Raw genomic sequence first — 15788 nt, forward strand, 5'->3', positions numbered from 1 at the left:
ATTCACACTGAGCTGGTGGTGTGCAATATGAAAGTATTACTAGATCGTTAAGATCGTCAACATGTTGACAATCTCATAAAGTTTGTTAAATTGTTTTAATAGCTGCCGGAAATTTATTGTTCACATGCAATAAAAGTCTCTTGATGAGTGCATCTGGCTCTCTGCTGACAACAACTCATGTATGGAGCTCACTGCGGGCTGGCCACTTAAATTGCATGTAGAAATTATACGCCCTTCCAACTCCCACTCTATCCCATTTAGTCACACAGTGCATTTAGGTTGTAGAATATAAAAATCTACACTAAAAACCCAATCCGTTACAATCTATACACAAACACACATATATATATATATACATATATACATATACATACACATACACATATACACATATACACATATACACATATACACATATACACATATACACATATACACATATACACATATACATATATATATATATATATATATATATATATATATATATATATATATATATATATATATATATATATATATATATATAACACACACGCTGTATGGCTCACGTGAAATTCTATTTTAAAAGATGAGGGATTTTCATTTATTTATTTTGCTTTTTCAGTCAAAAAGGTTCCTAACAATAGTATTGCACATATTCTATGAAGTTTAGCTCTATCGATGATAGCCGCTCACACCACCGCAGATGTGATGAGAGCTGTCTTGGGTTCCCTCACCTCCACACACAACTCAATGCCGAAATTGGGTTCTCTATTAATTTTCTTTGTGTTTAACTGTCAAGTTTACATTGATTGTAATAAATTGCCTGAAAACAATAAATATTGGACTAATATTGAGGCACTGTTCAGAATTTGCCAAACCATCCAAGTTGCCTCTACATATGCAGTTTGTGCTGAAAAAAATCCAATCCAATCTTAAAATTTCCACCCCAAATAGTTATTTTTTACCTTACATTTACCTAATTCCTCTTAATTATACGGAAGTACTCCTGGATGTTCTCAAATAAACACCAGAAAAGTGATCTAGATACATCTAGAGATCGTAGAGCACAGTTCTTTGAATAGTTTTAAATGAACTAGTAGTCTAATTGAGAGTGATGTTACTACTACTACTACACTTTTTGGCTTTACACTGAAAGATAATTGGATAATAAAACAGACTAAAATAATTGTTTAATTGGGTATTGTGTTTAAAATTAAATACAAGTTGTTGTCGAATAAACTATGGCAACATGTGCTGTACTAGATTTGAAAGAAAAGTTGAACATTAATATACTTAAACATTATACATTGTTCAATCAATCTGTAGATTTCATTATATTCTTGCCTCCCACTACAAGGTACTCACAGACCAGACAGAATGATTGTCTCATCAGTTTGTAGTTAACACTGTATTCTCGGATGAAACGGTAATCAGGCCCCTGTAGACCAAATATAGAAAATTAGGCACAGCAGTCACACTATAAATGAAAAACCAAGTCACCATTAACTAAAATAGGGTGAGAACACAACAAAATGTGTCATCATGTATCAGGTTCGCCATAAGATATCCCCCTGTTCACGCACAAATAAGGAGGGATGGGTGGAAACACAAGAGGTCTGATAGTGCATGTGCGTTGAAGCTCATACATGTGTACCAAAACATCCACAATAGTTAAAACAGACGAGGACCAAAGCGTCAGGAAGCCTTGTGGAGCGTCTGTGGGGTAGGCAGGTGTGGCAGGTGCAGTTCCTAGATGTAGTTCTCAGTTCTGGTTCCTCTTTGTTTAGTCTAACTAAGGTTTCTAGGAGCAACGCTTTTACCTTGTTTAAAGCAAGTATGATGATAATAATGATGAACTAAGGGTGAGTAAACCAAGCTTAATAGCAAGGATAAGCGTATTCCACGTTGCAGGCAAATGTATAATAATATGAAATAAAAATCCTGACATCATGTAAAAAGCTGTTTAATAAATAAATAAATAAAAAATACTTGGAGGTGGTATGTAGCGGGTTCGGAAGTAAGTTTTCCCCCAACATGGTCCTTTTGATTAAAATGATGATAATGTCCTTCCATTTGTCACGGCAAGTTAAGTTGTATGGAAGCCCTTTCCTTTATATAGTTCGTTGTTGCATGTGCGGTGTGGGAGAGGGTATAAAACCCAGCAATGGAGTTTCGTTACAGTCTAATTTAGCGACAAACCTACCTCAAAGCTTCATGGCATCCATGTTTAATCTGTACAAAGCCTTGATAGAATGTGAAAAGCGTCTCAGATCTTGAACGGAATGTGAGAAATCTGAGGGACCCCTTAAGAACATGAAGAGAACAAAGAGCACTAGCAACCAGGATTCAAGCCTCCTAGACTCATGAGCTTTTTACCCCACTAGCCGAACAAACCGTAAGATTGTAAGAAAATTTAGCAAGAGTTAAAAATGAAAAAAATAAAACATGAACTGGAGTTTTCAGCAAACGTTTTTTCTGTCCGTGGTTAACAAAACGGAATGAATCATTCTTGTTTCTAGATGAAAATCGGGCAGTGTATGGATTTCCAAGTTCACCATCTCTCGCTGGCATAGTTCTTTGAAATAGTCACCCCAACTCTCCTTAAAGCTGTTTTTTTTTGTAGTTTGCAGCGGTTTACTGTCAAACACATTCATTAAATAAAATGTACAATCTAATCATATAAGAATGAAATTTGTTCGCTAACTCTTGTCAACTCATCTTGGCTTTATTTACAGTATGCAGCACTTTTATCAAAGCTACTCACAGCTTTAACAAAACACTGCACGCAAATCATAAAAACTATCCTATTAAAACGCTTTTGTTTCTTATTTAACTTTTTGTTTAGGGATGTCAGTACTATGCAAAAGGAGCAGGACTTTCGCGGTCTGCATAAACACAATGAAGAATTATAATATGGGTCATCTTTGAAACCTCCCAAAATGTTAGGTTCATTAGAAACTCATGTGCATGTTTGTCTAAAGCAGTGTTTCCCAACCACTGTGCAATATTCCAAGAGAAAAATAATATATAATTTTATGACATTAAAATTGAAAATTGACGAACAATAAGTCCATATTGTATTATTACAATAATAAAGTCATTTTTTAGATTATTTTTAACGGTTGGTTTCACAAGCATCAACTTTTTGTCACATAAAATCCGTGTGAACACAAAACTGCTTTTGCGTAATATCAAGAGATTGGAGTATTCTTGGGATAAAAAGTCATAAAATTACTTTTTTCATTCCATTAACCGGAAGTTGTTCGGGGTCCATGGACTTTTGGCAATGTAAGATGGGTGTGAACATTTTTTTCATTGGAATTTAAAATGATTTTTTTTGTGTTGCTTTGATTCCTGTTGATAAAACTTTGACTTTATAATGTAATTATTGTTGACCGTTTTAAATATTTAAAAAAATGCATAGCTGGAGGTGTGCTTTAAGATTTTTGCATTGCAAACACTGTGCCACCACTCAAAAATGGTTGGGAAACATTGATTTGCATTATACTCCTAATTGATGCAAGGTTAGGCAAATCGAGAAAAAGGTACTGTGATGCAGTATTTCCTTTGCTTTGATGCATGATAAATTATACGCTGCAGTGGCGGTCCGTGGATTTTCTCGTAGCACCTTCAACGGGTAAAATCCACTTCCTAGCAGCATTTAATGATTAAATACAAATACTGGAGCTTTTCAGACATTACAACCGGGCCAGGGGGTGATTTTCCCGGGAAAAGACAGCGATGACGTCAATGGCGAAACGGCAAAAATTGCACTTAAATGGGGTAAAATCCACTTCCTAGCAGCATTTAGTGATTAAATACAAACACTGGAGCTTAAATACAAACACTGGAGCTTTTCAGACATCAGAACCGTGCCCACAATTGAAATATTATTTAGGAATATAGCCATATTTTACTCACCAAAAATCCTTTTTAACTGTACACAATATCCATCCTCCTTTCTTTCTTCCTTCTTTTATATCGCCATCGAAGCTAATGCTGAAAGTTGAGCCTGTCCTGTCGTATTTCTGGCATTGTCCGTCTTGAAAATGCCTTTAAATCAACACAACTGTATATTTGCTTGTGCAGCTAGCTCCAGATACAGTTTGGTAGCTAATCATAGTTGGTGAAAGCGATGACGTAACACTACGCCTGCGACAAGGCAATGACGTATCCATACGCCTGCGACAGACAATACATTGTGGTGTTGCCAACTCTAAATCTGAACAGTCTTATCGACGCTTGTTTAATGCAGCAGAGCCCGCAGAACTGATTGTGAAGGCTTTGAGGCAGATTTCTGACCCTGGCAACAACAATGGCTGAAATGTGATTGGTTAAATGCTTCAATATGAAAACACACATCTGGAAGCAGTGCAACCAGGGGAAAAAGCAATGAAAGGAAGCTAACAGACAATTTGGAATTATTTAATAAGTATTGATGGACAAAATATAATATATGATTCAGATATTTCTTAGGCCAGCAGAAAAGGCCCTGACGGCCCGCCACTGATACGCTGTGGTTTTTAAATCATTTTTTTAGCTAAAAGTTGTTCTGCAATAAAAACAAATTTTCTGAGGTTCCACTGTATACAGTATTTGTTCTACCTTCGACTCGTTCTTAAACTTGCCACAATGTCTCATTTTGTCATTGTCCATGTTGCCTCCATGTTAACAGCCGGGAGAAGGCAGCCTGCGTTAGAGTGGACATCAGCCCGGACTCACCAAAAGAGAGTTCCACCACAGAGACGTTTTTGTGATCATTTTCTGCCACGACACAAACGGCAACAACAACAACAACATGGGCACCAACATACTGTCCAAGCAGTCAAGTGTTCTGTGCCAACTTATCTTCATCACAGCAGGTGAGCACCACCACTGCAGGCCATCAATTTGCTATGACAAAGTGGTGTGACTTAGTGTAGATGACGAAATTCTGCCCAATGTGGTGACTTTATTGTGTTTACCATTTGCACATCTGATGCCAAAGGAATGGGCCTCAAAGGTGGGTGGGTATCTTTGAATGCTTATTTTAATTTCAGCCACCATTTTAGTTTTTCTGTACTGTAAATTGCTCCAGCCCAGCACAGTGTTTGAAGGTAGTATTGAGAATACACCAGCGCCATTCAGGAAATATCCATGCCAGCTATAAGCGTCTCAAAACTTTGTCATTGTACAAAAAAAAAAGGTACTCTGAAAGAATTTAAAATAATTGGACACGGAAAACCATATTGCAGGTCATACAATCATATTGAAGGGGTTTTCGCTTAGGAGAACATTGCTGCTCAAATGTCATCACTTTTTTCCATCTGAAATGTTTTTTTGTAGTATTTGTAGGGTAAATATGAACGCAGGTATAATATCTACTGTAATCTTTTAATGTGTAATGTTGTGTAAATTACATCAGAGGCCATATGAAGTCTGTACTGTACAGTAAGCACTTTGCTCGCATAATTTCTTATCCAAACGAACCTTGGTAATATGATTATTAATTGTTGCTTCTCCCTATATTTTGTTTTAAGTTTTGACTGAAATTTCAATTACATTACTCAGGAATCATTTAAGGATTTCTGACTGCGGTCACAGAATGTTTGTCACTACCATTTAAGTTTTGATCAATGATTTTTATTATGAATATTTATACTCAAATAGATAGTATCACTGCTCAATGGTAGTTGGCATTGACGTTATAATGTGTAAATAAAGGATGTAACAAAGTACTACAACCTTAAAGGAGAAATGATAGGAAATGCATTTCTGACTATTTATATCGCAGACCCCAATTTATTCCTGATAATTTCTAAATCTATCTTGAATAGGTAAACAAATAAAAAGTTCTGAGAAGTTCACACCCTTTAAACGAATTAAAATGTACTCTTGCTGTTAAAATAGCGGCGTCTATATTGTAGAACAGCACTTTTTGTTTGTGTTAATTTGGTTGTTTGTCACTTTCAGTTGAAGTTTACTGTAAAGCTGGCACAACTAAAGAGAATTACACTTTTTATACGTATTTTCACGACTATATGGTGCATCGCATTTAAACCCGCAGTGTCAGTAACGAGTGCTATTTCTGTATTTGACACACACAAAGGACGCACCGTTTTTAAAGACGCAGCCAGCCATGGCAAAACATACACCAGCTTAAACATACGGACACACGCTAAAAACACGTTTTTAAAAAGGCAACGGAAGCAAAACTGAGTTCGGTTGTACTTTATTTAGTCATTTTACAATGTACTCACGTCATCATCACAAATCCATCAAAGTCCTCATTTTCTGTGTCCGAATTGAATAATTGTCCAAATGAGTCATCGAAAACGCTGAATTTTATACGTTCGTCCAGGCGGCCACAATCCATTCGCAAATAGTAGCTAGCTAGTAGTTCGCGTCACTATTCCGGCGCTGCCTGACACGCTTTGTAAAGCTGTGTTGATGTCGATGTCCAGGCCACAATCCATTCACAAATAGTAGCTAGCTAGTAGCTAGCGTAACTATTCCGGCGCTGCCTGCCACGCTTCATAAAGCTGTGTTGATGTCGATGTCCAGGCCACAATCCATTGGGTGTATTGACAAAAGAACTATATATCCCAGCACTCACTGCGCAGTACTTTTTCTACGGGGAAAATAGTAGAGTCGGGGGCTGCGTGCCGTAGTTGTGAGAGCTGTATAGGATGGTGTACTCTATCGACTGATTTATTTTATTTTATCGTGATAATTTTAGTATTGGTCCATATATAAAGCGCACTGGATTATAAGGCGCCCTGTCTATTTTGGAGAAAATTTAAGACTTTTAAGTGCGCTTTATAGTCGTGAAAATACGGTATTTGAACACTAATATTTTCAATCTGACAACATGATTTCATTGGAAATTGTCCACTAGCTCAGTGGTAAACTATCAAATAATGTAGGCTCACTTTCCTATTATATTTTACTTGTGGGTGTTGTTGTTGTTGTTCTTTAAAGAGTTTCCTGCTCTATTGTTCTATGCCTCCCATTTTAATTTTAAAGAAATTTATAATCCGGAAGTGGTTAGGAGTGTCAACGTTACCCGTCATGTTGCAGCATACCATGGTAATACAATCTAGTGAAGTAGGTTCGCAAATTATCGTTTTAGAATGACAGTTTTCTAACTATAAATCATTGAGTTTGAAATGAAACCAGTAAGTCTTTAGTTATCTGCTTTATGAGAAAAAAAACATGCCGACAAAGCAGATTTTGTGCAGTTTTGTTCCAAATATATAAGTTTTTATACCCTATTTTGTTTTTAAAGTAACACAAATTTGAATCAGAACTGAAACAAATGTATATTAACCTTGCCATATCACTGACCCAGGCAGATTTCAAGGCATATGTATTCACTAATTAGATTTACTCTGCTTTCTGTACAACTTTGAGCGTTCCACTGTACTTTGTGGTAGTTCCCGTCGTGTTTTAATGCCGACAACACACAGCAGACTCCTGCACACGAGACAACACCTGCCAAATGTTGTTGTAAAAGGTATATTATAATATATGTGACCCCAGTTAGTTGCATCTATTTTTATACTGTCTGTATAATTTTATTGTGTGTGTGTGTGGTGGACAAAAATGTTATTTTAATGATGCGAAACATTTTATGCAAAGCACAATTTCTACGGTAAATGTGACATTTATATTCTACAGAGCTGTTCTGATTTACGCTGAGTACAGTCTTGTTTTAGCAATAAATGTTCCATATGTATGGATTCATGATACTAGCTATTAACCAGGTAAGGAATAATTGTTGCTCTATCTGTATGTAGCTGTCGTGACTATGTGCCTTGTCAGAGTTCTTTATGTGCAAGTGTCGGACTTCTAATTAAGTGTTCAGACCAGATAAACATAGATATATCCACACCATCATAGACAGTAAATGAATGCCAAAAAACGAAGTAACATCAATTTAGAGTGGACCAGTGCACTATTTATTTTGGTGTATTGTTTGGCAATATCTGTGTTCAAATTTTAGCCTCTAGCTACATACATACTCCAGAACTGGATTTAGATCATCTTCCAGTTACAAACTGTTTTATTATTGGTGTTTGTTTTCTTTTAAATATTGCATATTTGATTGCAATATAGATGGTAAGTCACATCTGGAGTTAGACGTTCCACAAAAACAAGGTTAATAATGTTAGATGCTGCAACAAAAATCTGACTTCTGACTGGAAATGAACACAAACCAATCAAGTCATTAGATACTAAACAATGTCTGTTGAACCTCAACATATTATACAAACCTACAAAAGACTTAAGCATACAGAATTGATTAAAGCAGATATGTATTCAAGGGAAGTAAACTATCTTCTTGTAAGCAAGAATGATGACTTACTGTATGTCAAGATGAAAAGCAATAAACCTAATAAGCATTAACTGACTTTTTTGCCATTCTTATACACTTTGGGTCATCCTGATTCTTTTAGACTCATTCAGGTAATATGGTTCTACATAAGGTAAGTTCATATTCTATAACTGTTCTGATTTGTTGAATGAGTGTATCCTGATAATAACAGAGTGGGGGTGATTTAAAAAAAAATTTTGACTGGCTGGGAATACAGACGCTCCCCTACTTACGAACATTCAACTTACGAACAACGGTACATACGACCATGTCTGCAAATTGCGTTTAAGTCCAAAAATGTTCGCAAGTCCAATTTTGTATTTCACGCCTTTTTCGGAGTAGTACTTCTTTCCGCCGCTAATACCGACGCCTGGCGCTGTGAGAGCTCAGCTCACCCAGCATCTACCTTCTTCTTCGTTGCAATGCGGAAGTGCGTGAATGTATCTCCAGTGTGCAAAGAACCTTTTTCATTTGTATCATTAAATATCTCACGCATCCAATATTGAATATGGTTGGTAAAAAGCTAAAGGCTTCTATTGAGGGAGTTGCAAGGAAGAGGCAAGCCATTTCTTCTGAAACGAGTGGCAATAATAACGAAGCTTGATGCGCGTGAGAGTGGTAAGCGTTTCACGGGCATTGAATCGTTCGACCGTCAGTACCATTTATAAACAGAAAGATCGAGCAGCAGGACCCAAATATTGAACGTTGCACAAAGTTTGCAAATCAATTGAATGATGCCATACAGTGCTACCGCATCATTTATGATGAAAAAAAGAAGAAAACTGTGCAATCGTCATTAGGTCGCTTCTTTTGGCCAGTTTCTAATACATAAATCTCTCTCTATCTCTCTCTCTCCAGTACTGTACATATTCTCTCCATTTTATTAAAAAAAAATTTTTCAGTACAAACCAATGCGTGTTACTTATACAAGCCTTAAACATACAAATGCACTTATATAAACCTTCAATATACTTATATCGGCCTTAAACATAAATTATAATACAAAATATAGCACTGAATCAACTTACAAACAAATTCAACTTATGAACCAGCTCGGAACCAATTGCGTTCGTAAGTAGGGGAGCGTCTGTATATGTTTTGACGAAAGTTTGGCGACACTCTTTTTCTTTGTCGACGATAATGTCAAATATTTATTCATCTTATTAGACGTGCTTCATAACTGAGCAAAGAATACCCCGAGATTTGGTACAAACGTAAAGCTGGCATGCAAAATGACTTGAATGGCTGGACATCGTAAGGCTTTTTCTTTTAAAAAAAGTGGTCTATGTAAAGTAAAGCTTTTATTTGTTTAAAAAATAAATACTATGTATATATAGTCAGGCTTTTTTCTTTAAAAATGACCATGTATATTAAGGGTTTTTATTAAAAAATGACCATGTATAGTAAGGCTTTTTTATTTTAAAAAAACGACCATGTACAGTAAAGCGTTTTTCTTAAAAGACGACATAGTATAGTAAGGCTTTTTTTCTTAAAAAATGACATAGTATTGTAAGGCTTTTTTCTTTTAAAAAAACGACATAGTATTGTAAGGCTTTTTTTCGTAAAAAACGACATAGTATAGTAAGGCTTTTTTCTTAAAAAACAACATAGTATAGGCTTTTTTCTTTAAAGACGACATAGTATAGTAAGGCTTATTTTCTTTAAAAACGACACAGTATAGTAAGGCTTTTTTGTCTTTAAAAACGACATAAAGGCTTTTTTGTCTTTAAAAACGACTTAAAGTGGTCTATGTAAAGTAAAGCTTTTATTTGTTTAAAAAATAAATACTATGTATATATAGTCAGGCTTTTTTCTTTAAAAATGACCATGTATATTAAGGGTTTTTATTAAAAAATGACCATGTATAGTAAGGCTTTTTTATTTAAAAAAAACGACCATGTACAGTAAAGCGTTTTTCTTAAAAGACGACATAGTATAGTAAGGCTTTTTTTCTTAAAAAATGACATAGTATTGTAAGGCTTTTTTCTTAAAAAAAACGACATAGTATTGTAGGGCTTTTTTTTCGTAAAAAACGACATAGTATAGTAAGGCTTTTTTCTTAAAAAACAACATAGTATAGGCTTTTTTCTTTAAAGACGACATAGTATAGTAAGGCTTATTTTCTTTAAAAACGACACAGTATAGTAAGGCTTTTTTGTCTTTAAAAACGACATAGTATAGTAAGGCTTTTTATTTACAAAAAAGACCATGTATAGTAAGGCTTTTTTCTTAAAAAATGACCATGTATAGTAAGGCTTTTTTGTTTAAAGAAGACCATGTATAGTAAGGCTTTTTTTTCTTAAAAAACGACATAGTATAGTAAGGCTTTTTTTCCAAAAAAAACGACATAGTATAGTATGGCTTTTTTCCCCTAAAAAAACGACATAGTATAGCATGGCTTTTTTTCTTGAAAAACGACATAGTAGAGGAAGGCTTTTTCCCTAAAAAACGACATAGTATAGTATGGCTTTTCCCCCTAAAAAACGACATAGTATAGTATGGCTTTTTTCCTTTAAAAAACGACATAGTATAGTATGGCTTTTTTCCTTTAAAAAACGACATAGTATAGTATGGCTTTTCCCCCCTAAAAAACGACATAGTATAGCATGGCTTTTTTTCTTGAAAAACGACATAGTCGAGGAAGGCTTTTTCCCTAAAAAACGACATAGTATAGTATGGCTTTCCCCCCTAAAAAACGACATAGTATAGTATGGCTTTTTTCCTTTAAAAAACGACATAGTATAGCATGGCTTTTTTTCTTGAAAAACGACATAGTAGAGGAAGCCTTTTTTTCTTAAAAAACGATATTGTATAGTAAGGCTACTTTTCTTAAAAAACGACATAGTATAGTAAGGATTTTTTTCTTTAAAAAATGACAGCAAGTAAGGCTAAGAGAGTCGGAGAATAAATCTGACTTCTGATTCTTCACCTTCTAGTTGTTGCTGTGATCCACTGGCAAAATCATTGGGTCAGAACATGAGGTGGGAATCAGGTGTGAGTTCAATTGCACTTGTTGCAATTCTCAAATTGTTTATTGAGGTAATGAAAAGGATAAATACAACTTCCAACTTTACAGTGGTGCAGTGGCAAAGACAATGGGTCAGAACTTCAGGTGGACTCAAGTTCAAATCAGAAGTGAGTTTGATTCCACTCTTTGCAATTCTCAAATTGTTTATTGAGGTAATTAAAAGGATAAACATAACTTCCAATCACATCATTTCAGAAGACACTGTGGTCCAGTGGCAAGAACAATGGGTTGAAATTGAAGTTGGACACAAGTTCAAATCTGGAGTGAGTTCAAGTCCACTCTTTGCAAATCTCAAATTGTTTATTGAGGTGATGAAAATGATAAATATAACGTCCAATCATCTCATTTCAGAAGTCACTGTGGTCCAGTGGCACAGACAATGGGTCAGACAGACCTCAAGTTAGTGGATTTGACTGCCATGTGGGAGATGGGGTTCGAATCCCGCTCTCGTTTGACTAATCACTACACTAGTAGTTCAGTAAATGGGTAATCCTTTTTTTCATTCAAATAAAGACTTAGTCACTTTTTTCAGCAAAACAATATTTCCGGTCAGCCTTCGGCTGACCGGAAGACAGTTGGGAGGGGGGGTTCCTGGTGGTGTTCGACAGTCGGCCTTCGGCCGACTGCCGACACCATACAGTCGTTGACTGGCGACACCGGGACGTGAACCCTCGACACCCACGTCGCAGGCAGGTGACTTACCCACTACACCACGAGGCGGCCCGCCTATACATTATTGGAAGTTATATTTATCCTTTTCATTACCTAAATAAACAATTTGAGAATTGCAAAGAGTGGAATTGAACTCATTCCTGATTTGAACTTGCGTCACCTGGAGTTCTGAACCATTGTCTTTGCCACTGGACCACAGTGACTTCTGAATGATGTGATTGGAAGTTATATCTATCCTTTTCATTACCTCAATAAACAATTTGAGAATTGCAAAGAGTGGTATTGAACTCATTCCTGATTTGAACTTGAGTCCACCTGAAGTTCTGACCCATTGTCTTTGCCACTGGACCACAGTGACTTCTGAAATGATGTGATTGGAAGTTATATCTATCCTTTTCATTACCTCAATAAACAATTTGAGAATTGCAAAGAGTGGAATTGAACTCATTCCTGATTTGAACTTGAGTCACCTGGAGTTCTGAACCATTGTCTTTGCCACTGGACCACAGTGACTTCTGAAATGATGTGATTGGAAGTTATATCTATCCTTTTCATTACCTCAATAAACAATTTGAGAATTGCAAAGAGTGGAATTGAACTCATTCCTGATTTGAACTTGAGTCCACCTGGAGTTCTGACCCATTGTCTTAGCCATTGGACCACAGTGACTTCTGAAATGATGTGATTGGAAGTTATATCTATCCTTTTCATTACCTCAATAAACAATTTGAGAATTGCAAAGAGTGGAATTGAACTCATTCCTGATTTGAACTTGAGTCCACCTGGAGTTCTGAACCATTGTCTTTGCCACTGGACCACAATGACTTCTGAAATGATGTGATTGGAAGTTATATCTATCCTTTTCATTACCTCAATAAACAATTTGAGAATTGCAAAGAGTGGTATTGAACTCATTCCTGATTTGAACTTGAGTCCACCTGAAGTTCTGACCCATTGTCTTTGCCACTGGACCACAGTGACTTCTGAAATGATGTGATTGGAAGTTATATCTATCCTTTTTATTACCTCAATAAACAATTTGAGAATTGCAAAGAGTGGAATTGAACTGACTCCTGATTTGAACTTGAGTCCACCAGAAGTTCTGACCATTTGTCTTTGCAACTGGACCACAGTGACTTCTGAAATGAAGTGATTGGAAGTTATATTTATCCTTTTCATTACCTCAATAAACAATTTGTGAATTGCAAAGAGTGGAATTGAACTCCTGATTCCCACCTCAAGTTCTGAACCAATATTTTTGCCACTGGACCACAGCAATAACTAGGAGAAGAATCAGAAGTCAGATTTATTCTCCGACTTTCTTAGCCTTACTATACTATGTCGATTTTTTAAAGAAAAAAGCCTTACTATATACAGACGCTCCACTACTTACGAACATTCAACTTACGAACAACGGTACATACGAACATGTCTGCAAATTGCGTTTAGTCCAAAAATGTTCGCAAGTCCAATTTTGTATTTCGCGCCTTTTTCGGAGTAGTACTTCTTTCCGCCGCTAATACCGACGCCTGGCGCTGTGAGAGCTCAGCTCACCCAGCATCTACCTTCTTCTTCGTTGCAGTGCGGAAGTGCGTGAATGTATCTCCAGTGTGCAAAGAACCTTTTTCATTTGTATCATTAAATATCTCATGCATCCAATATTGAATATGCTTGGTAAAAAGCTAAAGGCTTCTATTGAGGGAGTTGCAAGGAAGAGGCAAGCCATTTCATTTGAAACGAGTGGCAATAATAACGAAGCTTGATGCGCGTGAGAGTGGTGAGCGTTTCACGGGCATTGAATCGTTCGACCGTCAGTACCATTTATAAACAGAAAGATCGAGCAGCAGGACCCAAATATTGAACGTTGCACAAAGTTTGCAAATCAATTGAATGATGCCATACAGTGCTACCGCATCATTTATGATGAAAAAAAAGAAGAAAACTGTGCAATCGTCATTAGGTCACTTCTTTTGGCCAGTTTCTAATACATAAATCTCTCTCTCTACAGTACTGTACATATTCTCTCCATTTTATTAAAAAAAAAAATTTTCAGTACAAACCAATGCGTGTTACTTATACAAGCCTTAAACATACAAATGCACTTATATAAACCTTCAATATACTTATATCGGCCTTAAACATAAATTATAATACAAAATATAGCACTGAATCAACTTACAAACAAATTCAACTTATGAACAATCGCTCGGAACCAATTGCGTTCGTAAGTAGGGGAGCGTCTGTACCTGCTTTATATCCCAGAAGTACCCTTTTGAAAGGAAAAGACAAGACTTGGTAAAAAGGGTGCTAAAAATATGAAAGATGTTGACTAGAAAAATATAAATAAATATGCAGCTTTCTTTGAACTAGAATAATGGAGAAAATAATGTTCAAACACAAAATGACAGCTCATGGGTGCCTCCTTTTTTTTCGGTAATATACACATGCTTCTCTCTGCTCAAGGTCGCTTAAGGACTACTAGCCAGGATCTGTCAGCACCTCCAAATTTGATTTTGCTTCTTCATTGGGGGAACAATCAGTTGGTCAATCAGAATAAAGGGACCAAGAAATCCATGTGGGGATAAATGGTTTATCATTCTATTTTCAGTATAGTACTTGCATACCAAAATGCCCCAAAATATAAACTTGTTTTTCCCATTTTTGCGAGATGAACTGTAACATCTGAAAAAATTACTTAATAATTTGAATCATTTAATTCAATATCGTTGACAAATATTCTGATGTACTAGAACTCGTGTCAAAGTGGCGGCCCGGGGGCCAAATCTGGCCCGCCGCATCATTTTGTGTGGCCCGGGAAAGTAAATCATGAAGTGCCGACTTCCTGTTTTAGGATCAAATTAAAATGAAGAGTATAGATGTATATTAAATTTCCTGATTTTCCCCCTTTTAAATCAATAATTGTAATTTTTTTAATCAATTTGTTCTGTGTTTTTAGTTCAAAAATCATTTTGTAAAATCTAAAAATATATTTAAAAAAGCTAAAATAAACATTGTTTTAGATCTATAAAAAACGGAATACTCAGGGCTTTTACTCCATTTATTTAAAAAAATCTAAATATTATATCTAAACTGGTCCGGCCCACATGAAATCGAGTTGACGTTAACGCGGCCCGCGAACCAACCGAGTCTGACACCCCTGTACTAGAACAAAGGTGGCAAACATACTGCTCTCAAGCCACACGTGGCTCTTTGCTTATTATATTTTGTGTATACTGTGGCTCTTTGCCTCATTTCACGTTTCTCTTATTTTTATTATCTCTAAAAGCACATTAAAAACAAATAATAAATTATATTTAAAAAATAATTTGGCAGATTGGATTGTTTTATGCTGCTTCTGATGTAAGGCTCTTTGACTCTCACTGTTTAAAATGTTGGCTCCTTGCGTCTAACTTGTTCACAAATGTGGTTGCAATGCTTATTTAGGAATAGAAAGCCTTATTATAAACATGCTTACTATATTAATCAATATATTTGCTTATTAGGAATAGTAATGCTCATCCTGAATGTGTAACAATATTAAACAATATATATGTGTTGAACGCTGTGCTTTTATGTTAGAGTTATTGGCATTAATAAAAGCCATTTTAATGCATGCCTTGCTAAAGTAAGAACTGTGGTTCACATCGAGAGGACAGGGAATGGCCATGGGCAGGGAGAGGTCTCAAAACAATTGCTCTGCTCTTGGGAACTGCGAACTGTTTTCGGCTTCGGAAGATGGACTCACAA

At 36.0% G+C, this 15788-nt stretch overlaps 1 protein-coding gene across 8 annotated transcripts in view; it reads left to right on the forward strand.

The window, feature by feature from the left end:
• Nucleotides 1-15788, forward strand: part of LOC144067544 (sodium bicarbonate cotransporter 3-like) — a 55021-nt gene that overhangs the window by 33155 nt on the left and 6078 nt on the right. For 6 of the 8 annotated variants that reach the window (XM_077591374.1, XM_077591377.1, XM_077591376.1 and 3 more), the window contains one exon: nt 4661-5139. In XM_077591374.1, the coding sequence (XP_077447500.1) occupies nt 4661-4742 (82 nt within the window). In that variant the 3' untranslated portion in view covers nt 4743-5139. Of the gene's footprint in view, nt 1-4660; nt 5140-15788 lie in introns of those variants that run through there. The other 2 variants (XR_013297968.1, XR_013297969.1) reach the window with 1 other exon arrangement.

Source organism: Stigmatopora argus, chromosome 21 (genome assembly GCF_051989625.1).
Source record: "Stigmatopora argus isolate UIUO_Sarg chromosome 21, RoL_Sarg_1.0, whole genome shotgun sequence".
NCBI classification, from domain to species: Eukaryota; Metazoa; Chordata; class Actinopteri; order Syngnathiformes; family Syngnathidae; genus Stigmatopora; species Stigmatopora argus.